At 41.9% G+C, this 27,407-nt stretch overlaps 1 protein-coding gene across 1 annotated transcript; it reads right to left on the bottom strand.

The window, feature by feature from the left end:
• On the bottom strand, positions 1–27,207 carry EGLN3 (egl-9 family hypoxia inducible factor 3). The gene is made up of 5 exons (XM_036881285.2): positions 26,496–27,207; positions 5,413–5,532; positions 3,688–3,824; positions 1,927–2,000; positions 1–1,061 (listed from the first exon to the last, which is right to left on the bottom strand). The coding sequence occupies exons 1-5, from the start codon at positions 26,850–26,852 to the stop codon at positions 1,030–1,032; spliced, it is 720 nt and encodes a 239-aa protein (XP_036737180.1). The 5' UTR covers positions 26,853–27,207; the 3' UTR covers positions 1–1,029.
• Positions 27,208–27,407: the final 200 nt, after the last annotated feature.

The raw sequence follows: 27,407 nt of genomic DNA, 5'->3' as shown, positions 1-27,407 counted from the left end.
TTTTCAGAATTTTTTATTTCTATTTTCTTTTTAAAATACAGCATTCCATTTTTTATCTTTTTATTTTGTTAAAGAAGAAAGGTGAGCTCATTCAAAAGGAAAACTGAAAATCGGGAATACGCACTCCAACTCCATCTGCACTCTCAAGTTGTTTAAGAAGTGCACATTTATGGTTTATCAGTAGGCCCAGGTCTTTCGACACCACTCTCAGAGGTTGTTGATTCTAAACTACCAGGTAAGACTTTTTTCCCTTTGATTTAAATTTAAAGTCCATTTCAACAAAGCAACCGCAACAATTAATGTCTAGTGTTTGCCTCTGGGGAATGAAGTTCTCCAAGTAAGAAGCAAAAATAGAAAATAAATGTTATTGTGATCAGAAAGTCATAATTTCAGAAAACGGGGCAGAGACAGTAGGTCCAGGTTGCAGGACCAGGAAAAAGGAGTTCACCCACAGGATACTTATAAAATTGATGACTGTGACAGCAGCCCTTTCTAGAGGTAATAATGTCATTAGGTTGTGACCATGCTCCAGAAACCCCAACAGCTCTGCATTAAGAACATCTGGAATTGTTCATATGACACAAATTTCTGTTCCTGCTGTTAAGGCTTTAGTGATGCCGCTTTGTGGCATCAGTTAACATTTTTTTCCTTTGCAAACCTCTTCCTTTCAAATCAGGAAGTGTACATAAAGTGCAAGTAAGATTCATTCCCTCTCCCATACTTCCAGGCTCTTGTTTTGATAGCCAGTATACCTAATCTTATCAGTTAAACCGCTGGCCAGCTAGGTCATGTGCACGTATTTCTGGAATTAGCAAATGAGCTCATCCAGGAAAGAGTGTCTGAAGGTAGATACAGTCTTGGCAAGAAAACACAGAGTACCATATGCAAGACAGGGATGTGAACAACATAAGCAGTAAGAGGGCTTCTTATCAATGAGTCACCGAAGAGGCCTTCTTTGGATCTCAACTTTTAAAGAGAGTTCAGGAACCGTTACTAAAATGAATGAGGCCAGCGGATTTCAGAGCTCGGTCAGTCTTCACTGTGGGCAGATTCCGTTTTCCCTGGATTGGGGACAGCAAAGAAAGTGAGGAGGGCAAAGTTTAAGGTCACAGATTTCTCAAAAAAAGCCTCCAGTAAATATTTCCCATCTTACAGAACAAAGATGAGCAGAATGCCTCCCGAGAGAGCTTAGCAACATATGCTTTGTCTGCTCTTTGATAGGTATGTAGTCCAAATGGGTCACAGGTTAGGCAATCTCACGTATGTCTTTCCTGCCAGATTTCTTAGATTTTTCTTGACTAATACACCCATGAGCATTGTAACTCTTCAAGAGAAGGATACAGTGTATATTATTTCCCACACTTTAGGGGCCAGAAATTTACCTTCTCATAAACCAGGTGGGCGGGACTAGCAGGACTGTGTTTCAATGAAACATATTTTGGGAAATACTGCCTCAAGGCGCTGGCTAGAGGGAATAGGAATGACGTTAAGGCATAAGGCATATTCAGCTAACATTACATGGACCCAGTTTCTCTATTGAGAGTCACAGTTCTACATCAACATAGTAGATTAACCATTATAGCTGGGTTCTACTGTATTTCCTTTGTAATGTGCCTAAATCATGGGCAAAACTTAATGCTATGTTTGATGGGTGAAAATTAATGATCAAAAATTAACTATTTCCCACCTCTTACAAACTGCCATGCAATCTGTGGACATTCAGAAGGGATGTCCTTTGTATCTTTTCTGACTTTTCCAACAGAGCTGAGGCTAGGGTTTCAGGATTAGGCCTATCAAGATGTTACTATACCTGAAGCTAAGCCACAGCTGAGACTGAACAGAGTATATTAGAATATATATAAAAATCTTGAATAAAAGTCATCAACTGACTTGATCAAAAGTCACAGAAAATTATCAAACACATACTAGTTAAATTCCTGAATTTCTTTTTGGCTTCTGCCCTTTCTTCAGCATCGAAGTACCAAACAGTCATAGCATATCTGTGAAAGAGAAGCAGACATAAGAAAAGAGGCTTAAATACTACCAAAAAATAAAAAATAGTAGTTATAAATCTCACCATCAGAGTCATCTATAAAGCCAACATTTCAAGTTTTTCCTAATAATACAAGTCCACTCCAATTTTAATTTAAAATAAACCTCTCAGGTTTCAGTTTATTTAAAGGTAATAAAACACATAAGGAATTCCAAGTATGTACCAGGCATTATCCTAGACAGTGAGATTTCAAATGATCATGTGACTGCATCTGACTTCCTCAAAGAGCTCAACACTGGCCGGGAAGACAGGCAATTCAACAAATAATGAAATAGGTCAAGATGAACCACACAGAAAGGACTAGAAAGGAATCATTGTGCTAAAGAGTGAGAGACCCAAGTTGGTGGGAAGAGCACAGAGAAGAGGAGGTAGCATTTGAGTGAAGCTCTTAAGAATAACTTATCTAAGTGATGGGACACTTAAAACTCTTGGGTTTCTTTCTTTAGTTTTGGACACTGAAGCAAAGATGCAATGGAATAATGTCCTCAAGCTTTCTGCTGCATTCCCATTAATTTGCTTTATCCCATCTATGGGATAGACTGTAAAGTCATTTCATGCGTTTTCAAAAGTTCCATTTTATAATTATTACTAGCGCCTAGAATTTCTTATACCACTTGCTTTTTTTTCCCCAAGGACTCCTCAACATTTGCTAATGCTTCCCCTGTGACTCCAGTCATCAAGGGACCGGAGAATAATTCTGGCATAAATGACTGGGTCCGATTTTTGCACCCCATTAAACAAGCCACAAGCAGGGCTTTGGTGGTAGAATTATTTACCTGCTCACCTAGGGCACATTCCAGTTCAACATTTAATAAAGAACTCCGTGTGGGACTCACACCTGTGATTTCTGGGGGAGAACACTTACAAATCTTAAGCACTGTACACATACTATTTTAATTTAAAATTAGGCTTGCTGAGGTTTAGTCATTCTCCTACCCAAGTTCTCTCTTTTCCCCCAACTGCCATTCCCAATTCAAGCTGCACCCAACAGAACTCCAGTACTGCCCAGTCTATAGCTTAGGCCATAAAACAAAGGCAAATGAGGCAGAATACCAAAATTAAGATTATACCAAGGGTTTCTAGATTAATGCTAAACAATACTATGTTGTTCAGTTACTCTGAAAAGCTTTCCATGCATGACCTAAAAAAAGGATTTTTAAAAATCCAACTGTTATGACATGATGGGTACAGTGAGGCCAACCCAATTTTAAGCTAAGGAAAAGGTAGAAAAGAAGGCAGAACACATTTCCCTTGCTTTTCTCAACGCTGTTTCTCTGCTGGCAATTGGCAACTTGTAAACTCATCCAGAGTTAACCAGAAATAATACCTGATATAAAATAGTCAACATTCCTTAGTGGTAGTTAAGTGTAATTTTTTAAAGGAGGGGTGGGAAACAAAGGAGAGGAGAAAAAAACACTGGGAAATAGAAAATAATTTGTTAATAATGAGTGCAAACTGACATTAGGTTTTGAACACTAAAGAATCCAAAGTTTCCCCTTTAACTTGCTATCCGCTTTGGGTGTGGTTGGCCCCTGTGCTTTTTGAGTGTGCACAGGACATGAGTTTACAGAATTCTCTGGGAACTGGGGTTTGCACAAGAAGCTTCTCAAGAGAAATAGTGGCCTGGCTATTACCTGGTTGCATAAGAAGGCTGGACTTCATGTGGGTTCCTGCGGTCTGACCAGAAGAACAAAAGTCTGTCAAAAATGGGCTCCACATCAGCAATGAATGATTTCCCTTCTGGAAATATCCGCAGGACCCCACCATGTAGCTGAGGGCCACAAAGAAGGTAGATTATTTCCCAGCCTCACACAAAGTTGATCAGTAATGATAGTTCAGCCTCATCTAATAACAGCACCATCTTCTAATCTCCACTCCATGTGAATATCACTCCCGAAGCTTTACCACAATCTCATACTTTGTACTACATTTTATTTCCAACTTGCCTTGATACATCTCCTTATTCACCTGACAGGAAATGAAGCCTTCCTATACCAGTCATGAGGCCCACAGAAGACAGAATGCACTCACTATTGGGCCAAATCACAGAAAACTGCCAATACTTGACTGTTTTTGACCTATAAACTCCAGCCCCAGAAATTTCATATAGTTCGATCTTACATTACAGTTTCCTAGGATAGTCATCACATACAACTTCTCCTTCAGTTAGAATTAACAGCTTTCTTCTGAACTCCCTCAGCTCCTATGTGACCTCATCAGTTGGAAGTTACATGCTTTTTCTGAACTTTCAGACCATCTTCTCTGGACCTTTTATTAAATAGATCCCTCTCTTCCTTGAATTTCTTTCTTTTTATTTTAATATGGATACCTGATCTTTCCTACTAGAAGAGCTTTATCAAGGTAGAAATCAGGCGTCACACATCAGTGTTACCCCACAGCACAATGCCTGATATTGGCAGGCACTCAAATGGTTGTTGAGTGATTTCATATTTTTCAGTTTATTATTACTGACCTGACAACTTCACTCTCTTGCCTATAACACCACCTTTCAAGATTTTAAATGACAACTAGGGGATACATTCCAGTCATGTTACCAAACAGGGAGAAGAGACAAGGCTTGTCACTGATTTACTGGTTTAGTTTCTCTGACCCCAGATAAAATATCTCTGCTTTATGACAGCCAGTATCTGCCCTAATGAACAGGAAATGGAGATTCAGAGGGTTCAAAAGCCAAATAAGCTTGAAAGTTCCCCTACTTCTCAGACTCTTAAATCATCCTTAACTTTCAGAAAGGATACAAATTCCAGACAAATGTTTGTAAGCATGGAATCAGACTTCCTATCTCTATCTGTATGTTCGAAAACATAAAAATAAGCCAGAAAGACTTTGGTGTTCACAAACTATAGTAAACCATGGCAAGTGGCCACCAATGAAATGTATCACCCCAAGAGAGAGGACTGTGTGGGAAATCTCGCTTGGGGCCAGTTTTATGTCCTATAGTTCTATTTTTGTTCAATTCTCTCAACGCTGCTGCTAGAAGGGAAAACTATGTATCTTATTCGGCATTGAGAGTCATGTCAGATCCAGATTAGACTAAAAAAATTGATACCCATTCTGAAAACAATAAATTTTATTATAATTTCTTCATCAATCACCCTCCCACAAGGTGATAATGAGCCTACCTGCCCCCCCATCAAATTAACTTCATATCCATTATTTTCATCTCATCAACTTTAGTAATTTAATACTCATCAACTTCAATATAGGAGGGAAAAAAGTAAACTAAGACACAGAAAAGATTCATCAGAGGGAATTATGAACTACAAACTCTCTTCTACATCATCGAAGTCTTTTCAGATCACTTCTAACCCCACTCTACTTGCATTATTCCCAAGTACCTTGGCGTCCCAGTTCTTGTTCAGATAGTAGATGCAGGTGATGCAGCGGCCGTCCCCGTTGGGGTTGTCTACATGTCGAACATAACCTGTTCCATTTCCTGGGTAGCAAGCCACCATTGCCTATGGAGAAATCCCAAGAAAGCTGGTTAACAAAGCTGAGACACTTTTTTCCCACTGATGAGCAGCTAAGTAACAGTCTCCTTGGGTGCTATGTGACATTAATAGGTGGCTGCCAACTTAATTGCATGAGTGGTACATAAATTTGGACTCTTCAGCATAGAAGATTAACAGCCAAGTCATACGTTATGGCTCAACACAGTGGAAAGTAGTTCAACAGTATTCCCACAGTTCTAGAACATTCTAGAATGTAACCCATCTAACATTATCATTAGGATGTTCCACCTTTCTTCAATCCTCATTTTTGAAAACGTAGGTTCTTGGTTCCTACTCTAAGATCCACAAAATCAGAATCACTAGGTATGGAGTTTAGGAATTATGCCAGTTTAACAAGTGTCTCTGAATCACAGAATCACCCGGTGTCTTGTAACAATGGCTGAAGACACTCATATTTACAAAGAGACAGGAACCAATCACGAAGGAGAAAAAGGCCAGGCTTGCTCAAATAAAAAGCTTGAGACAGAAAGAAGAGGAAGGACCAAAATGAAGCTGCACCCCAATTTGTTAGCATAGATGGCACAGTCAGTCCAGTTCCTACAGGAAGCCACAAACACATTATAATATGTCTCATAATGCTTGTCTTCTTCATACTGATGATGATCAAATCAGATGATAACCTGACTGTTCTCTTCCTTTGCTCAAGCACAATCAATCTGTATCAACCAGGTGGAGGAATTAAACAGAAAGCCATCCTAAAAACCCTACTGAAAATTACTATGAGAGAATTACTGTTAAAAGGTTAACAAACCTCTAATTGGAGGAATTACAGCAAGGTGTAGAAAAAAAACAGACAAAGTGCTAAAGCTAGTTCTTTTCACAGGACACTGCCCTATTTCTAAAATATTTTTGAAGGGATGAGATATATGCAGGGAAGATACTGAAACTGGCAACATAAGATAAGGAAAGGGATATTTTTCTGGTTTTGCTTACTGATGTACTATTCTTAGTGCCTAGAACAATGCCTGACACTTGGAAGGTGTCTGTTTAAAATTTGATAAATAAATGAAAATATTAGCAAATGACTCTTCTTTTTAAAGTAAGGTTAGATCCTACCTACATAAATAGAAATTTCTGTCATTATAAAAACCCATCTTCAACCATACATGCAGTGATCCAACTTGTATTTTCCCTCAAAATGACATGGTTGTTCCACTGGTAAAATGATCAAGTGGGTAGAGGCCCAAACTAATTCACTAGTGGCTCAATGTATCAGCTTCAATGCCATGAATACCAAGTCACTCCCAGTGGTATCATGGAAACATGACCTAAGCATGTAGCTTTACAGGCTTCACACACATTGCATACTTAGAGCAATAATTAGACTCAATAGTAGCTTGGCTTTACAATGATCTTAAAGCTTAATCACCATATCTTGTAAACTTTATATCTCCATGCAGCTAGCACTCGCCGTATCCTGCCTTTGAACATCTAAAATGTCAATGCAATGTCATCTTAGAGCTGAAGTTAGACTGTTAGTTTGAACATCTTTCAGATGGGATTTTGAGGCTACGGCAATCAAGATTTAACAAACGATGGTACCACTAGGCAAAGGATGGCTTGGGGAAAGGTGATGGGTAGCAGACAAAAATGATGGGCCTAGCTGGGAAGAAGAGATAAATGAAGCCACCTATAATGACTAGGGAATTACTCATCCCTGAAGCAGCTATTAGGATTGTTAAGAGCCACCACTGAGCCAATAATGAAAGTCATTTAAGCCACAAACAATTACAGGCTGGATTCCCTACCATCTCAGCCTCTCCTCACTGTGAAGCCCTGAAAAGAAAAAGTACTCCATCAATGCTACATAATCTTGTCTCCTAAAACAGCTCTACTCTAAGGAAAAGGTCAGTGGTCTGGATGCCTGCCATCTAATTGACTCTGCAACTAATTGTGTGATCCCAGCAGTTTTTTTTCCATAGAGAGGGGCTTGGGTTATATAGCCTCCTAATATCCAAGATCTAAAACTTGATCTAAGCTATCAACCCCCAAAAAAGCAACAGAATTCTTCAAGGCACTGTGAAGCGCTTATCTGCCTCAGGACTCAGCTTAAATACTGAACAAATAGATACAACTCACAAAAGTACATCCCTTACAAATTGTGCATCTGTAAAATACACGTAAAGAAAGAACTAGAGAATTCCACAGGACTTATTATGACAGAACTCCCAAGTGTCAGTGAATATTTGATTGCTTAAGAGAGAGGAACAGAATTTTTCTGGCCAGAGTGAATCTTCACCCTCTTTCCTGGTTCCTGGAGCCATAGAATCAAGTTTGAAACAATGGAAGGAAATCAGTGTGGGCCTCAGTGGACCTGCTGAAGCTACACAGGCCAATTTCATCAGTGTTTCTGGACAAGAGTCATAGGAGATGGGTCTAGGTTTGGACACAGTCCCAACTATTTGTTTGTCTCTGACACAGTCTAGAACCAGGAGGCTAAGCATGCCTGGAGAAGGAAGGCTTACTTCAACAACTAGTCACACATTTCTGTGCCAATTTGTGCACGGGGCAGAAACAAACCCCGGAAACTGATTGGTTCCACTGTGTTGCTATCTAAACCTCATCAAGCTTGGGAAGGGATTCGGAGTGTGTAAGGAAGAATGCTTCAGAACAATAAGCACAGGGCCAGGGTGCCTGGACGATCCTGTGACAACACGTGCCAAGCAGTAACACCAACACTGATAGGGAGGATGTCTCACTTACTGTGCCAAAACCCCTGGGCTTGATTACTGTTTGAAATTTCTAGAGGTTTAATAACATGTTAGTGTGACCTACAACAGCATATACGACGTAGCCCTATAGTTCTGTTCTTAGATGAGTAGATAGAACAAATGTCTTTATCTACATCCCTTATGCATTCACAATTCCTTCCTGGGACCCCATCATAGACCCCTCCCACCGTCCCCAAAGGCCTCTCCACAGCTCTATAGCCAAAGGAAATGAGCAGAGGGGTGAACACTTACCAGGATCCTAGGCTGGCTTCTACCAGAGATATGTGCCCTAGACATACCTAGGCAGCCCCATTCACACAGGAAAAGTGTATGTATTATTTAAAGAATTTCAACAGCCAAATCAAAGTAACAAAATCTGCTCCCTAAATACCATGGGTGGAAAAGAAAACAGTGGTTCTGTTAGAGTTATTGTTGAGTTGGCTTCATAAAAAAACCATATCTCATCAATCCAAAAGGTATTGAAAGTTGAAAATGCAAAGTCCAGGATTTCCATTCCAGTGCGTAAACTGAACTCCCTTGATTGAAACCAACCACAGTTTGATTGCATGTATAAACCATTTCAAAAACTGGCATCAGTGACCTCCACTGTCTATTCAGCAGTGATGATCACTTTAGACACACAGGAGGGAAGGGGGTACATCTGCCCCATCCCAGCTTCCAGTTAGATTCACCACTGTTCTAATAACAACGATTTTTATAGAAATGTATTCTATATCACTCATGATTTTGGTGTTAGATTCACTAGTATGACTTCATTTTAAACTAAAAAGAGGACTTTTACATAAATTTTAACTCAGCAAATTGAAATACTAATCAAATCATATTATTTGCAGAATTTGCAATAAATGTGAATCGTTTTAAAAAATTTTTTCAAAAATAGCATAACTTCAAAGGTGTCTGGCTGAATAACCTTTAAACTGGTATTTTGTTCCAAATGTTAGACCCTTCTAACTGTTAAGCAGAAATACCAGCCAATCTTTGTAAGGATTTGTTTTGAATGATGAAAGGTCTGGAGCAGAGCATACTTTGAATAAAATACAACCTAAGTACAGAATAACCTGTCCTTATTAATCTCTTCATACTTCAGTTTCCTCCTCTATAAAATGGGTTTATGACGACTGAAGGAGATAATCTATGCAAACTGCTTATTTTCCAAGCCTGTTCCACACTAAATACTGCCTAATGTTGGCTGTTTTTTAAAATAGTTGATGATCGTTGTCTTCCCCTCAACTGGGGCTTCAGAATGTCTCCCCTTCAGGGATGTGATTCTGCCTAAGTGTTTTGTAGCTTCAAAGCCAGAGCTAGCAAAATCAAGTAGCTTGGAGTGCTTGCAAAATAATATAAACGAATGAAGTGAATCAAGTTATACATGTGTCAAAACTCTAGAGTGTATGCTTATGCTATGCTACCTACAACCAGGGAATTTGCTGTCCTTTGCAACAAGGGCCCAGTGTTACAAAATCTTCAGATTTTAGGAGAGTAAAAGGCATCTGAACCAGGTTTGTATGTAAACTCTTCTGAATATTTTTGATCCCAATTTTTAAATCTGGGCCACAAAAGATACATCAGGTTGTCTTTTGAGATCACTGTCTGAGGTCTCCTAAGATGTCAGGCTACCCTGTGACAGCTCCTGAGCTGCATGTAAGTGGGCACCTCCCCACCTCGCTTCACCAGGCTTTGGGGGTTGTCCCACCCATAAGCAAAGCCTCATCCAACAGGGTCACCGGCAGCCCACAAGCCTCCTCCAAACCCTCCCTCTCCTTAAGGGCTTCTGCTCCAGACACAGCAGTGGGCCCCAGGATCCACTATAGGACAATAACTACATGGGAAATTCGATATATGAAGACTTGAGAAGAAACACACAAATGAAACCATGTGCCTTCTTTAGCTGGAACAAAGGCCAACAATTCATGGTAGTGGAGAAGGCAGTAGGCTGAAGTTTTCTGGCCAGAAATGGGTCCAACTTATATTCAGGTGACAACAGCCCGGGTGACAAACTTTCCAATATTTCTAGTCAACTGCGGGTGGAGGCGCTGAAGGCTGTACTCCCAGGCTCATCCTTCTGGCTAGTTTGTGTTCAGCCCTTGTTCTAACATACACATTTACTGTGGATAGGGAACAGGGCAGCCCGGAGGTTGTACACTTTATGTTCTGTGTTCATAAAGACAACTGTCAAGGAAGGGGCCCCATTTGGTCATTCCTGGTGGTGGTAACTGGAACAAAGGCACTATATGTGCTAGCATATAGCTCTAAAATTGAACTTCTCTGATTTAAAAAGAAAAACAAAACTAAAAAATCTTTACGTATTCACATTGCTGTATGAAGGAAGCGCTAGGAAGAAAAACTGGAAGAGGCATGATCTTTCCAAGTTTTGTTCTTTAAAAAAAAAAATCTAAATATAAATTAAGCCAAGATGTTATTTCCCTTTATTTTTCCATTTGGCCCTGACAAGGAGGGAGACAAGAGAACTCCAAAAATTCTTCAAAAGGACAAGTAATTCAAATCCAGAGGACACGGAAAGCCAACTGGAATCACTGCTTGAGGCTTTCCTTATCTTCCTTGTTCAGGGTATGTATTCTTCAAGGATACCTTGTGAGCCCCACTGTTGTCACTGACATTCCTACAGAACAAGGCATTTTTACAAGATAATGGCAACTATGCAAAGCCATCACCAAGAGTTTCAAGAAAATACCACTAATCCAAAGTTCACATTGCTGCCAGTGCCACCCTTTATATAAAACTGAACAAAAAGGTAAGCCCTCCAAAAGAACAGACCCATAGACCAATGGAACAGACTAGAAAGCCCTAATATAAACCCAACCATATATGGTCAATTAATATAAGATAAAGGAGCCATGGACATACAACAGGGAAATGAGAGCCTCTTCAACAGCTGGTGTTGATAAAACTGGACAGCTACATGCAAGAGAATGAAACTGGATTATAGTTTAACCCCATACACAAAAGTAAACTTGAAATAGATTAAAGACTTGAATGTAAGTCATGAAACCATAAAACTCTTAGAAGACAACATAGGCAAACATCTCCGGAATATAAGCATGAGCAACTTCTTCCTGAACCCATCTCCTCGAGAAAGGGAAACAAAAGCAAAAATGAACTCATGGGACTACATCAAACTAAAAAGTTTTTGTACAGCAAAGGACATCATCAACAAAACAAAAAGGCATCCTACAGTACGAGAGAATATATTTGTAAATGACATATCCGACAAGGGATTAACATCCAAAACATATAAAGAAATCACACGCCTCAATACCAAAAAGCAAATAACCTGATTAAAAAATGGGCGAGGGTATGAAAGACACTTCTCCAAAGAAGAAATTCAGATGGCCAACAGGCACATGAAAAGATGCTCCACGTCACTAATTATCAGGGAAATGCAAATTAAAACCACAATGAGATATTACCTCACACCAGTTAGGATGGCCAACACCGAAAAGACTAGGAACAACAAATGCTGGCGAGGATGCAGAGAAAGGGGAACCCTCCTACACTGCTGGTGGGAATGTAAGCTGGTTCAACCATTGTGGAAAGCAATATGGAGGTTCCTCAAAAAACTAAAAATAGAAATACCATTTGACCCAGGAATCCCACTCGTTGGAATATAACTGAAGAATACAACTTCTCAGATTCAAAAAGACATATGCACCCCTATGTTTATCGCAACACTTTTTACAATAGCCAAGATATGGAAGCAACCTAAGTGTCCATCTGTAGATGAATGGATAAAGAAGAAGTGGTACATATATACAATGGAATACTATTCAGCCATAAGAAAGAAACAAATCCTATCATTTGCAACAACATGGATGGAGCTGGAGGACATTATGCTCAGTGAAATAAGCCAGGCGGAGAAAGAAAAATGCCAAATGATTTCCCTCATTTGTGGAGTATAGCAATGAAGCAAAACTGAAGGAACAAAATGGCAGCAGACTCAGAGACTCCAAGAATGAACTTGTGGTTACCAAAGGGGAGGAGTGTGGAAGGGCGGGTGGGGAGTGATGGAGAAGGGAACTGAGGGGTGTTATGTTTGGTGCACATGGTGTGGGGGTGTGGGTAAAATTGTAGTATTTCCAGAAGATCTCGCCTGGCTTTGGTACATCTGCATATCAACAGGCGTTCAGAGGTGGAGAGAAGTGTGGCTTTAGTGCATTTGCATCTTTCCTCAGGGGTGGAGAAGTTCATCTCCATATCAGTGGATAATTACCTGGGCAACAGAGGGCTTATCCGTACCTGAGAGGTGAGGGGGGAGGGTCGGTGTGGTTGCTGCTTGAGCAGAGAAGACGGCCTGGGACTGCAGTTTGTGAGCAATAAACAGGTTTTAAACTTTATACCCTTTGACTGATTTTGGCTTTTAGAGGTATTTTGCCCTGGAATTTCCTTTCACCAGACATACAGGGGGATCACGGGGAGAACAGTGTAGCACAGAAAAGGCACATAGTGGATCTCTGGCAACTTGCTGCACTGATGGACAGTGACTGCATTGGGGTGTGGGTGGGGACTTGATGGTGTGGGTGACTGTAGTAACCACATTGTTTTATCATGTGAAACCTTCATAAGAATTTATATCAATCATACCTTAATAAAAAATTTTCAAAAAAGAAAAAAAAAGGTAAGTCTTCAATGGGATGGATGATGAGTAGCTCAGAGCATTAAAAGTGATTTAGAATCTTTATATACTCATTCTAACCTCATCTATATTGGCATAAAGAAACTAGTTGTAGATAAATAGGAACTTTAGAGAATAAAGTGGGAAACTGTGCAAACTGTCACTAGTTATCTTGGCATCTTGTTTATCTATCTTGATAGGAACCAACCTAGCAATTTCCTTCTTCCTAGTGCCTCTAGGTAAAGACTAAGGTAACAAAATGAGGGGAAAATAGGAAATATGCTTTTGGTGGGCAACATGATCTACATCCAACCACCACATTCCCCTGGCCAAAGTTTCTGCATCTGACCCCACAATTCATAAGATTCCAAATGCAGGACAGTCAAATGTCTGTAAGGTAAGTAATCCTTTCAACAAACCTCCAGTTATTCATTAAAATGTTTTCCATTCTATTTCTACTCTAAGAACCACTTCTGCCTCCCTCATTTGCTCCAAATCCATACTAAAAATTCCTCCTCCCGAACCTAGGTACCCAGAACACTGCTTACACATACCTTCAACTCCATTTGGAACAATAATCATCATGCCCCCATACCTGAATTTTGTTATTATACAGGAGCTTCAGTAATTCTGAAAATGAACGTTAAGTTACAACCGATTTTCAGTTGCTCTGGTGAAGTGGGTCTGTCTACCCCTCCTGGGGGGCAAGAGCATCCTGCCTGTAGGGGCAGGAATTTACCATCATCACTTGACAATCTGTCCTCAGGTAGACCTTTTCATCAGTTGCTCTCGTTTTACTCTACTATTAACTTGGCCCTAGCTTCAGGGTCACCCATACAACCATCAACAATTACCCTGGCTCTAGAACCTTCCATTTAGTTCTCCTAGCTCAATGATGGTAGCTCTACCACAGGTGTAGCCCCTTGAGATTCTTCCATTGAAGTGTTGGACTCCTACTCCCACCCCCAGAAATATGAGCATACACACACACAGAGAGCTTGCATAAAACTACAGGGTAGTCACAGTCCTGTAAATCTAACTCTCCTAGATCAGGATTCTATTCCAGGCGATCCTGCACTTCACTCATGAACTTGAGTGAATCACCTCCCCCAAGAAGTCATTGAAACTCTCAGAGGCCAAGAACTTAAAAAACTATTGTCATTCCTTTCTGAGTTGTGGTTAATTCCTCTTCTTGGAGGAAATTCAGGCAGAGCTCAGCAATTAAGCACAGTAAACAGGGCAGGGAACATCAACATATCAATACAGACGATTCGGGTTTGGGAGGGCGGCCCTTCCCCCCAGGCCTGGCTCTCGGCCAGCGGGGTGACGGCGGAGCGCCAGGGCTACGTGCGCTGCGTGAGGATGGCAGCCGGCCCACACCCGAGCACACGCCGGGCGGCCCGCGGAGGGAACCGGCTCGGGAGCGCCCTGCCCCCAGCCTACTCCAGTCACCGGAGAAATGTTTTGAATAAAGGCTTCCTTGCAATTATGAAAACGGCACAAGTCAGCCAGGCCAGGGTTAAGGGCATTAACACAGGCATTCGACCATATCCCTAACCCAAATCAGAACAGCTCTCCGGTCCTGAGGACCCGTGAAGCCAGGGGCACTTTAGGGTGGAACTTTTCACGTATTGTCCCGTTTAATCTTCCCGGTTTGGGGGAAGGTGAGCGAAGCCAGCTGCCCTGAGTCACAGGCCTCCTAAATTCTCAGTAGAAGTCATTAATCCTGGAAGTTATCATCTGGACCTAGAAGTTATCTTATTCCTATGGAAAAACAAATTAATGAGTGATCCTTAAAGCAAAATGGGAGTCAGTACTCACAACATTTAACTTCAATTGACGTGAGAAAAAAGCCTTATCCGAGGAAGAAAAATACCCGGAGCTCTCTAAAGGCTCTGAGAGTAATAGAAAAAAACATTTGTGACTGCAGGATTGTCAGAGAATTAAGGATGGTTGTCTTTAAATTCTCACTTGAAATGAATCCTACAATACTTGAGGGAATCCACAAAAAAATATATAGTTACTGATCAAAACACGTCACCAAAAATGCCTTGAAGCAATGTTCTTAAGCGAAACCAGGGAAACACTTAACCTGCTAATTCCAGTGAATTTTTAAGAGTATTAACTTGGGACTCCACAATCATGCTGGAAAAAGTAAAGTTAAAGAACTTTTAAGGAAACCAGATCTTATATTTACATTTACATTTCAGCACTTGTAAAAATATTTCTGCTGAATGAGGGAAGTGACACACAGCAAATCAGTTCCAATCAGAACTCAAGAAACTCAGTAGGCACTTTTATTTTTACTGAACAAACATTTGTATAGTGCTTCCTACGTGCCTGACCCTGTTCTAGGTGCTTTATGAATATTGCCTTGTTCAAAATTCATAGTAACCCCATGAAGCAGGAACCATTATTGTCTCCATTTTACAGATGAGGACACTGAGACAAGGAAGTTAGGTAACTTGCCTTTTCCAACCCAGGTTATCTGGCTGCAGAGTGTGAGGTCTTAATCGTCAGGTCATGCTCTCCCAGCAGCTTATCTAAGGTCCAATATTTAAAAATTCACTCCCTTTTTGAGGGAACTAAGATCTTCGACTCTACTTGATGTATTTGACTTCCTCCCACCCTTGCCTCTGACCCTTCCATAATGATAGAAAATCATTAAAATGCAAAAAGAGAAAAAAGAAAAGAAAAATGAGTGTGCTTGGCATAGAGTTTGTGAATTAAAACCTCCAAGATGGTGTGGGGACGGAGTCATTTCAACAAAAGCAAGGAGCAAAGGAAGCTGACTCTGCACCCCTCCGCAGAGCACTGGTTGTCTACGTTCTCTCTGCTTTAGCTGTTCCCACTGCAGAACAAACTCAATCCTGCTATAAACACTCTGTGGCCCCTGCAGGGCTCGAGTCTGTTTCCTATGCCATGGTCAGCACTCAGCCCAAGCCTCATCCCCAAGCCACGCTTCTCCCGGCTGCTTCTATGGGAGGAAGTCAGCCTCTCCAGGACCTCCAGTTATTGCTCAGGTCAACACCAGCCAAGGTTTTCAAACTTGTGTCAAAGTCAGAAGACGAATGACCAATTTTTAAGGAAATACCAAAGTGTATTTCCCCTGGGAAGGCAAGGAGTGACACTTGGTAAACTCAAAAGAATCCCAGGGATGGTAAATCTTCCTGACTCAGGGCACAGCTTGGCTAGGGGCCATCTTAAATATCCTAGTACCACATTATTGAGAATTCACAAAATACAGAACTTTCTAAAACCACATAAATTAGAATACTTGGAGGGAACTAAGATCTTCAGCTCTACTTGAAGTATTTGACTTCCTCCCACCCTTGCCTCTGACCCTTCCATAATGATAGAAAATCATTAAAATGCAAAAAAAGAAAAATGAGTGTGCTGGACACCAACCCACTGTGGCTTAGAAGGGGGTGAGATCCAGAAGATGCCTTAAAGGGGTAGAAAGCAAAAAGGCTCTTCTGAGAGGAAAATACAAAATATTTTGGGAACGGCAAAAGCACTAGAAATAAAGGCATGCCTGGCTGTGAATCTGGAGGACAGGGGTCATTAATTTAATTGTCCCCAAGCTTCTCCAAAATAGATATAAGCCCCAATTTACAAAAGTAGAAACTAAGAGTCAGAGGCAAAGAGTAACTTATAGGACATTATGGGGCTATGCAGGGTTTTTCTACCACTAAACACTGCTTCTAAAATAGCAGGAAAAATTGTTAACTGAAAACAAGTGCCATTATTTCAGAGCAGCCATAATGAAATGGTCAACTCCAAAACAAAGCAACAATGCCACTTCTCTGATGATTCCTGTGGCTCACCAGACTTGAGCAGACCTACCAGCTCAAACCCTCTCCTGGGAAATCAGAGGTCCTCATGCAGAAGCAGGGAGAATCAAGTACAGAGTATATGTGTATATATACACACACACACCCTCCCACCTCTACCTAGTCATGCCTTTGATTCACATCAAGCTGGATTTGTCTGTCAGCTCCGTCCTGCAGTGCCTCACAAGAGAGCCAGAGACGACCTTAGGCTTCTGTGTGGAGTTCACAGTCAGCACATACCACCCAGGCATAGTTTTCCAGTCTGGGGTCATCCAAAATCACTATGATTCTTTCCCACTCTTCCTGGTGCCTTTAGCCTGTACTCCTTGCAGGACGGGTGGCTACACAAAGGGATGCAACAGTCATTAACAAAGATCTCCCCCCTCCACTCAACACGACAGGACGGGATCAGTTCCAAACTCTGCTCCAGTTCTGCCTGTGGAAAATTAAGTTTATTGGCACAAATAACAGAAAACTTGTGTGTGTTTACTTAACATGTAGCGGTTTTCTAAAAAATTTTCCAAGTAAACTACAAATACTTGTATTTTTTAGTTTTAGCAAAGCTCAGATGAAATTGATTGAATCTTGATTTTCTCACTAGTAGAAAGACTGCCGTAAGATACAGAACCATCCCTACTTAGCCTCCTCTTATTAACTGTACTCAAACGCTAGCATGTATGAGAATCACCTGCAGGACTTGTGAGTTTCTGGCTCACTAGGTCTGGGGAGGAACCCAAAAATCTGCATCTACAGCAAGCTTCCAGGTGGTGATGCTGGGGGCTGATCCAACAACCAAACCACTGGAGAACCAGGACTATTTTGTGGCAAAACCAAGAGTTTTTGTGCCATGACACACCTAAATGATAAAGGGTCAAGGGCAATTAGCCAACGCGCACTAGGTAATCTGGGGAACGAGAGGTAGCATGGAGAGCAGGAAGCCAGAGGAATTCCTAGGGCAGTTTCTGGCTCAGGCTGTGCAGTGTAATTCCTAAAGCGGGCAGGAAATATTCCAGTTCTAACTCAGTAGCATTGCTGAGGATGACTGTCATGTCAGCGCTTGGGGTAGGACTGTTTGTTAGTAAGAGTCTCTGCTTCAGGAACCAAGAAGAGGCACTGAAAGCCCTATTTGCCCTCTCAAATGGAAATGTAATCTCAATTTTTATTTAATTCTGTATAATCCTGGAGGTAGATACATATTATTGGATCCATGTTATAGATGAGGTAAGTGAGGCTTAGAAAAAGCCTTGCCCAAGATCACAGTGAGATAAAATAAAATGTAAACTGTCCATCTTGGTGTCTAGTAGTAGGTACTTAAAATTAACCTAAAATACAAAAACAAAGATCAACCTTGCTCATAAAGAAGCAGAAATTGAGGCCCTGAGATTTATGGGCCAGAGCTAGGATGAGACGCCAGGGCTCCAGCTAGCCACATGATCCCAGGGTTCTCTTGCTTCTCGGAGCCAGGCCTGAATGTACGAGCTGCCAGGACCTCGGTATGACTCGCGCACTCTCCAGAGCCAAGCACAGAATTTCAGAACTGAGGAAAAACCTTCTAAAGCCAAGGCTTCTCCTTTGAGATGGTCTTTCATAGCATGTTAATGTAATAAAATATTTACATACTTTGACATGAAATTAGGGACCACACAGCAAATGTTTTTGTTTTTTTGGCCTAACAAAGTATTTATAGCTTTTCTGACACCCTGACATCCTTTGAAATCAAAGTTCCTTTTGAGGATGAAATTAAGTCACCAAGCACCTGACTTATAAGGGACTGTTTGAGGCATCAAAAATATGGTGAATCACGTTACATAGCCTCTTGCCTTCAAGAAGTTTACAAGTAAATGGAGGGCAGAGTAAGCAGCCAAATAAATAAATGCAGTGGGGCAGCCTGGCCTGCGCCACCCACAGAGTTGTCGGGAGCAGATGAGAAGACTTCTGCCTGGGGAAGCATTAAGGCACTAAGATGGGTTTGGAGGAGCAGAAGACAATAGGGAAGCTCTGCGTGCCTGGCAAATCATTTTCTAGTGTTTCAGAGGTTGGGAGGGAAGGAAGGCAGTCGGGAAGAGATGAAGTGAGGAAAGGTCAGATGGGGTCAGACGGTGTCATGGAATCTCACACGGAGGGCCCTCAATGGCACGCTGGGAAGTCCACAGGGCAGTTCACAGGGCATAGAGCAGACAGTGGGGAGAGAGCACGGGGGGAGAGTTCTTTGAGCATGGAGATGGCAGGATTAGCATTTTTGGACTGCTTACACTCTGGCAGAAGCACTCTCCTGGGAGCACTAGAACCAAAAGCAGGTGATTTGGGGTTAAAATAAGTCTCCTTAAAATACTTCCCCCCATAAGGATTTCTACTATGAAAGAAAAATGAAATTTAGTTAAACAAAAGATGAAAAGACAAAAAGTACAAAATAGGCCAAATTTTGACTGATAATATTGCACATTCCTGCCTTCACATTTTCTTCATATTTTTGTTTTAAAAAGGTTTTGTTTATCCACTCCAATTACTCAACCTACACAAAAATATGAATCAGAAAGGATCCATCCAAAAAAACAAATAAAAAAGACTCCCTGACTGTCGAATTTGTGTGGGGTATTGAGATTTCTGGGTAATAGTCCCTCAGGTTTAACTAGATGGATGAGTCAACACAGGAGGGAAGTGGAGGGTGGAGCTCGGTCCAGACTCTGTTCTGCGTGTCTGGAGAACACTGTCAGCTCCAAAGATGTTCAGACTGTTGAAAAAAGTATGTCTTTACTACTTCCAAGCCATGCTCAAATAAGAGTATTAGCCTGAACACTTCAAAATAACTTCAGGTTCCCCTAGAGGAACCAAAAAAGTAAGTGTCCCTGACACCTAGAATTGAGTTTTTCATTTTGTCTTCTTCCAACTGAAAAAAATAATCAAAACTTATTATCATAGCGTTTGCTTCTTTGTATCTTGGTATTAATTTTATGTGATAATTGTATATTGGCCTCATTTTGGAAGGAAAGACAATATTTAATATGAGATAGACACATTTATTCCAGAACTTGAGAAACACTGATCATTGTATCTCCTAAAGAATAAAAAATTGGCTTGACTTACCAAGGAGGTATTAACCTTGCATTGAACTGAAGGAAACGCAGTACAAGATCTGAAAGCCTACATTATACAACTGCAAACCCAGGTGTCTCTGAGGCTGGGACCAAGCTGGCACAGGGAGTGAAAAATACCATACTCAGTCACTACCAGCTCACCAAAAAAAAAAAAGAAAGAAAGAAACTTACAAATCAGCAATGAAAGAAGACACAAAATTAAGGCAAGTGCCAAACTGGTTTAAAATTTAAATAATCAGGTGAAACTTGGTACAAGTTCTACTTCTAACGAACCAAGCTAACTAATCTCCTTTGGCAAATAGACACATGGCTCTGAATCTGAGCCAAATCAACAGCTCCTGGCAATCTGCCAACACCGAATTCCTTGGTCTGGCATCATAAACTGATTTGTCTGTCACATTTATAATTCCAGTCCCTCTGGATTCCACTACCCACTGGGCACCCCTGGCAGTTGCCCAGCAGAGTATGTCTGAACTATCATTACTGTAAGAACATGTGTGTCTGACAAACACTAGAGAAAAATGACACCCCTTTCTTAGAGAAATATTAGTTAACAGCTACATAGTGCAGCTACCAAGTAATTATCAAGTCTGTTGCTATAATAATTAACAAAGAATTAATAACCTTTCCCATAGTGCCAACCTATAAGCTGCTCCTTGTTGTTTAATAAGCTCGAGTCAAAATGTCTCTTAACTTACCCAAAGCGACGAAGGTGAGTCAGAAGCAGAGGTCTTGCCAAACTGAGCAAACATGGCCCACAGGCAAGGTGCCCTCTGAGCTAGGCCCTGGAGTGCACGTGGCTGGGATGCTTGGAGATGCTTCTCAGATGTGCTCTGCTCACCGTGTGTCAAACTCCACCCCACTTCGGCTGCATCAGAGAAGTCTCCCATACATGGTATATGTTTAGAATGGAGTTGTAACATGCAAGGCTGCTTGTTGTTTACAAAATCTAAAATTTGTCTAGCCAGAGTCAGGGATCAGGAAAGAATTTACAGATTTTGTTTGAGCTGAGTAAGATCAGAAAGGGAAATCATGACACCCAAAAGTCAAACGCACAGCTAGGCTACATAATTTCACCTAAGGGTGTCTATTGATTTTAAGTCGGAATTATACTTAAAATTCCCAAATAAAATGCTGGTGCAGCTGAATTAACCTACTGTCTCTTGGTCTGCCTGCCCAGGGAGCCCTCTCCAGGAAAGCCCTGGTGCTCCTGCCCAAGACACATCCCAGTCCCTTCTCAAGGGCTTACGCAAGACCTCATGTCCCAATATAAAAACAACTTACCTGCTGCACGACTGAGGGACTGGATAGATGTGACTTCTAACACCTCTCTAGCTCTAAAAATTCGTCTTATTAAAATCCTGTCCTGTATCATTGGGGTCACTTAAATTTTAAGTGTATTTTGGCCATTCCTCCTTTTAAGTAAATAGAGAAATTGTTTGAAAGCACCAAGAAGAGAAACAAAACTGACTCATCAGTGTGAGAGTGGACTGTTTAACCAGAAAAAGAGAAAGCACAAAGTTGGTGGTGACTATTTCACACCACTTAGCTTTCAGCTTACTTCCTCAGGTGGTTTTATGATCTCTTGCCACCTCCTTTCCCCCGTCCGTGGACACCTCTACCGCAGCATGAGGCGTTCAATGACTTGTGAATGAGAAAACTAAGTTGATATCCCCTGATGTGCAGCTTCACTGCAAGTGGATAAGGTTGTGCTGGAGTGAACTGTGACCCAAAACTGACCAAAAGAAATTGTAAGATAAACAAACACATACACACATGCACACATATTCCAACTGTCTTTTCTTTGTTCCCAAGCGTCATTTCACAAAATAGACCATCAACACTATAAAAGCTCACCCAATGGAGCGACTTCTTCCACTGTCACTGAGGCTGTATTCTATTAATTATTTCCCTGAATTAATTTCCTTCCTCCAGATGCTAAGATATTTTTAAATACAAACCCTTTATACGGATCCCTCACATCCTCACAGAAAGATGCTCCAGAGCTTCAAACTTGGTGTCTTCTCCCCCTAAAATACCTTATTCACAGAGATAGATTTTTAAGAGTTTCATTGCACATACAATCACTAATGGTGTCTAGGCCTTAAATCCCATGCTCTACAAACTGCACCTCTCATGGGCCCTGGCAATCACGTTGTTTTGTATGATTCTACATGCCCCACTACCACCCCTGAGCCAAGGGGAGACCATCAGATTTTCCCCCAGGAAATGAGAACAGGATTCTAGACCAAGTCAAGTCTCTGTGATCTCCACCTGAGGCTAAGGCAGCCATCATGGGGCAGCACTCATGAGCTTTGTGCATGGAAAAACAGCAAAAGCTAGATGCAGGGGAGGGAGGGGAAGAAACAGCACAAGCAGAGTAGCAAGGATGGAGACCACAAATCTCCAGAGAAAGAACCGACATACCAGCTGGCCTGGGTGCTAAGGACTTTCTGGTTCCTGGTTCATGGCTCCAGTCTTCTGTTTAAATCCTGATTGCATTTCCTCCTTGCACTTGGGTCCTGAGAGATATTTTGATCTTCAAAGTACATAATCCCATTTTTTCTTAAAGTAGCTTACAACCATGATAAGCTCCAATGAGTAATGGATACTCCTGACATCACAGAAGAGTGGGCTACTACTGTTCCTGCTCGACAGCAAAGGAACAAACGCATCACTTTGCAACACATTTTTTTATTCATGACTTATTGCTGTTTCATCATTTCTCTGCATTGTTTCCAAGGGAGGATTGAGCTGTCTGTCCAGAATACAATCCCCATCATCCAGGGCTACTCCAGGCAGGAGTCCTAACAACAAACCTGGTTAACAAATACTCATCCTATAAATAACAGTAGGAAAACATTAGCACAGAACTCCAATGTCTCCTTCACATGTACTTAGCTGACACCACTTCAGTGTTGGGGTTTTCTCTATCTTCTTTTTTAAGCTTGCAAATTAACTAGACGATCCTACAATTCAAAAGTACATGTGAATGGAAGCTATATGAGGATTATGCCTATTCCTCTTTGTGTCCCCAATCCCTGAACAGTACCCTACTGAGTGAACACTTGCTGAATAAAAGGATAAAAAGTAGGAACAAAAGAGTCAAGAGCACAAACTCTGGAGTCACACAGATGTGGATTAAAATCCCACATCTCCCACTTACAGCCTTGTGACATTCATGAAGGCTCAGAATTCTGCTAAGAATTTTATGTCCATTATCTTACTTAATGCTCCTTCTCCTAAAAAGCTTTAAGATGTTATTATCCCTCACTTTACCCTTGGAGAAAACTGAGCAACTTAAGGCCATAAGGTTAGTAAACCTCTAACCCTATGATAAACTGCTTCTTACGCTTTGTGACCCTGGACACGATTTAACCACAAGTTTGCTGAAGATTGTGGTTCTGAAGACTAAATCAGACAGCTAGTGTCTGTAAAGTTCTTAGCACAGTGCGAGACAGAGCAAACTGCTCAATAGAAAGTAATTATTATTATTATCATATTTATTAACCAATGAGTCTACAGTAAGATGCTTCAAGTAGAAGGATTTGTGGTTCTATAAATTACACGTTCTCTGGATAACAGCCATTTTCAAGATCTAGGCACCAAAGCTAAAGGAGCATATTATGACCAATATTTATCTTGGATATAGTCTAAATTCTCCAAAAGGGAGTGACAGATAAATCTTTTGATAGCCTGAAAGCAATGATTATGCTTGAAGTTAGGGGGCGCCATACTGCTGTACATCATAGGGAATCACTTCCCCAGAGGGTCCTGAGCACCCTTGGATTTTTCTACAAGGAAAAGGAAGTAGATACATTCTAGCAGGTAACAATTTTTTTGGCAAAGAGGAGGAATCCTTTAATATTTTGTTTCCATACTCCTCCCACAATCTCAATTTTTCAATTTTAGGTCCAGTGTGTATATATATATATATATATATATATATATATATATATATATATATATATGCCTATTTTATTTGCAATGCCTTTGCTTTTGCTTCATTGAGATAAAGAAGATTATTACATTATTCAAAGACCTTTAAAAGTCCAGGCGGGAAAAAAGTACTTAAATTGGGATGAGTGAGTTAGTAAGCATGTCACCAAGAAATCTGAAGTACCTAAAAAACAGTTGGCCTAAAATAGAAGTACACGTTGGCAAATTGCTGAAAATGAGTGATGGGAGCTCATTAGTCTAGCCTCTCTACATTTACATATGTCTGAAAATTTCCATAGTAAAAAGTTACAAATAAATTTTAAAAAGAAATGTACAGGTTCTGCCTTTAAATTTTTAGTTTTTAGTGAAAACCTATTAAGGATGCAGCAGGAAACTGGGTCTATGTATCACTGTTCTGGAAAGCAGTAGAGTCAGACACTCAGTTGAGGGAAGAGAAAAAGAAGTTTGTTAAATTAAGGTGAAACTAATATAAATCATATAAAAATGGATTCTCATTCTACCATGTTTTAGTAATGAACTTCAAAAAAAAGACCCAAGTCCACAGACTAAGGAGACTTCTTTATATAAACAAATCAAACTTTTTACATTTTTTACTGTAATAATCATTTGTTCAAGCCTACTTTACATTTGGCTCCAGTTGGCCAGGGAATAGTCCAATTGAGAGGTATTTTTCAAAAAGAAAGGAATGAAGAGCTTTGTGCCAAAACAGCCAAAGAAAAGCTGGAAATCTAGGCAGATGTGTCTTCAGTGGACAGAAGATGAATTTTCTCTTTCAATTCATAGTCACCTTCTGAATGGGTTAACTGAGAAGTTACTCATTCTACCCAGAGATAATCCAAAATTGAAGAATTAGACATCTTATTTTTCCCTTACCTAGATGGACACAGTGCTGTTCATCCACTTTGTCAGGTTAAATTCTAGCCCCACCACTGTCCGTTAAGTCAAAGCTAAACAAAAATAACTTACCTTCAAATATGTTCGTGACCTCTTTCTACCCATTAACTCTGACCTCCCTCAGAACAAATTCTGTTCCTAGAATGCTGGGGGGGGGGGAAATTCCTAACCACCTGAGGTTTAAAGAAACTTTAAGAAGCTGATAAGAAACCATCTGCTCTTTCTTCCAGGTTTGGAGCTCCAGCACCTCTGCTCAGAGGCTAGCCCTTGCTCTCCCCCACCCATCCCTGAGACAGGCAGGATGGATCGGCAAAAAGCAAACCTCATTAAGACAAATGGCTTTCTAAACCACCACCAAAATGATCGAAGAAGAATAAACACTTTAACATCAGTTTTCCAGACAGTCCAGGTAACTCTGAATTTCCCCAAATTAAAGTAAAATTTAGAAAACAGCACTTTCCTGTAAGATTTACTTTTTTGTGCCCAATCAAAAGGTATGCCTTCAGATAATCTGTTCATGTCCTGGCTTGAAAAGCATAAAGCCATCTATTTCTCCCCTAATCTGCTCATTCACTGCAACCCCTTCATTTCTACACATTTCTAGTCTTCACCACTTGCCCTTTTTTAAGAGGGTTCCTCTCAGCCTATGAGACAACAATGTTAGGTTTTAACACAGGATCAATCTTAGAGAAATACTACATATATTGATGTAGAATGGTATATAGGTAAATGTCCCCTTCCCTTCTCATGCTAGTATGCTTTGCTTCACAGTATTAAAGTTTCCTACAGTTCTGTGTGCCCCTTGAGCAGTGCACAATACAAGAGGCACACTTCACTCAGAACTGCCACTGGAAAACTAGATGGATAATCATTTGTAGAAAAGACTGAGTAGCTAGACTACCCCAAAGTAATGAACATGCACCATCATGGCACTTACAGGTTCCGGTTTCTGCCAATCAACCTGTAAATGTTTCCAAGATAATTGACCACCCAGGGCGTCTCTTCTGGCTATGTGAACAAAAACAGGGTTCCTTTCCAGAGGTTCTTGACTACCTCCACCTCACTTCACTGGTTGTTCCGAGGGGATTTCCCCATCCACGGAGAGTCAGGAAAGGGAAGGTGTGGGCTCAGCACCAGGAGAAAATTTTCTGTCAAGTAGCTGATCATAATAGTGTCCCGGGTACCAGGTGCCAAGGGCAGCACTCAAGTGAAAAGAAGCTTTACTCTTTCACATGTCACACTCTTCCCACACCTGCCAAACTCAACAAACCAAACGCCACTTGGCAAAATGACACCTGGCTCCAGAATTCTGTAAGAGGGCTTTTGTAGGAATTCCCTCTGAATACAGTGAAGGACAATATTAGGTGACTACGGAGACGTTTAAGACCATGAGTTCAAGTGTGTCTCGGATCATACACAATGTTCTAATAACCTGTCCCTCGTTTGGACCTTTGAGAATCTCCATGTCTTAATCAAACCAAAAGGTACAGATTGTCGCCTTGTACCAACCACCATAGCCATTACTTCAAAATTAACAGAAGGTCATTAAAATTATACACCTGAGTCACTCAGCATGGTCTTTCGCTGGGAGGGGAGTGTTGATGGTGGTGAGGGAATGGTGGGCGAGGGGAACAGACTGACTTCTTGCATCTTAGATAAAAAGTAAAGTTTGCTAGCAGCCCTGCGAAGGCCACAGACAACGGGCTCCGAGCGCTCCCGGTCCCCGCGGGTTGCAGCAGCGGCGGGGCGCTCCCGCGCGTCCTACCTTGGACCTTTCCTTGACGTAGTATTTGCCCAGCCGGCTCCCGCAGTACAGGACCAGCCTGTCGATGAGGGACAGGAGGAAGCTGATGGCCTCGCAGCCCTCCTCGTTGCCCCCAATCCACGTGATCTGGTCGCCCCGCAGGTGCCGCTTGGAGACGCCCGCGCGTGGCCCGGCCAGCTGGCCGTCCCGCAGGGCCCCGGTGCAATGCAGCTGCTTGACGCGCTCCAGGACGCAGTCGCCCACCACCTCGCCCAGGAAGTTGTCCAGGTAGCAGAAGCCGACCTCGTGCAGGCAGGGCACGATGTACTCCAGGGCGATTTTCTCCAGATCCAGCCTCATGTTGTGTCCCAGGGGCATCTCGCCCGCAGCGCCGAGCCCGGAGACCCCCAGCGTGCACCTGGAGGGGGAGCGGCGACCTATGTGCGCACGCACTCAAGGAGCGGGGAGTGGGGCCCCCAGGGTTCAGCTACTTGAGGCGCCCACAGTCCCCGAGCCACCACAGCGCCAGGGAGAGGGTAAAGTTGCTGGCAACTCCGGGGAGGTGGGATCCCGTTCAGGGACCGGCGAGAGCCGTGTGGGGCTCCACGACCCGGCGCCGGACTTGCCTCGCGAGGAGTCGGAGAGCCCCTTTTGGAGATGCGGAGCCACGACCGGTGCGGCGGCTGCCCCCCGCAGGGAGAGGCGGAGGTCCAGCCCCCAACCGGCCGACTCGCGCGTCACGGGCCCCGCCCAGGGCCCGCCTCCAGGACAGCCCTTCCCGGGCCCGGCGCGCACTCCCACACTACGAATCGGCGAAGGAGCCCGGGAGCCGCCGCCCACCTCGGCTGTTTGCGACTAGGGGCGCGCGCGGCTGGAGAACAGACGGAGTTTTTAGAACGCTATCGATTTGCATACGTTTTGCGTAAAATGCCA

Source organism: Manis pentadactyla, chromosome 11 (assembly GCF_030020395.1).
Source record: "Manis pentadactyla isolate mManPen7 chromosome 11, mManPen7.hap1, whole genome shotgun sequence".
Taxonomy (NCBI): Eukaryota; Metazoa; Chordata; class Mammalia; order Pholidota; family Manidae; genus Manis; species Manis pentadactyla.
The sequence above is the reverse complement of the archived record's forward strand: the minus strand, read 5'-3'. Positions and strand labels throughout refer to the sequence as shown.

Bases quoted from the DNA above. Each gene is read 5' to 3' on its own strand.
- EGLN3 (XM_036881285.2), bottom strand. From the start codon at position 26,852: ATGCCCCTGGGACACAACATGAGGCTGGATCTGGAGAAAATCGCCCTG. The intron at 2,001-3,687 runs GTAATAGCCAGG...TCTCTTTCACAG, and splicing joins CAGCCTTCTTATGCAACCAG to ATATGCTATGACTGTTTGGT. The intron at 1,062-1,926 runs GTATGTGTTTGA...TCCCCAATCCAG, and splicing joins GAAATTCAGGAATTTAACTA to GGAAAACGGAATCTGCCCAC.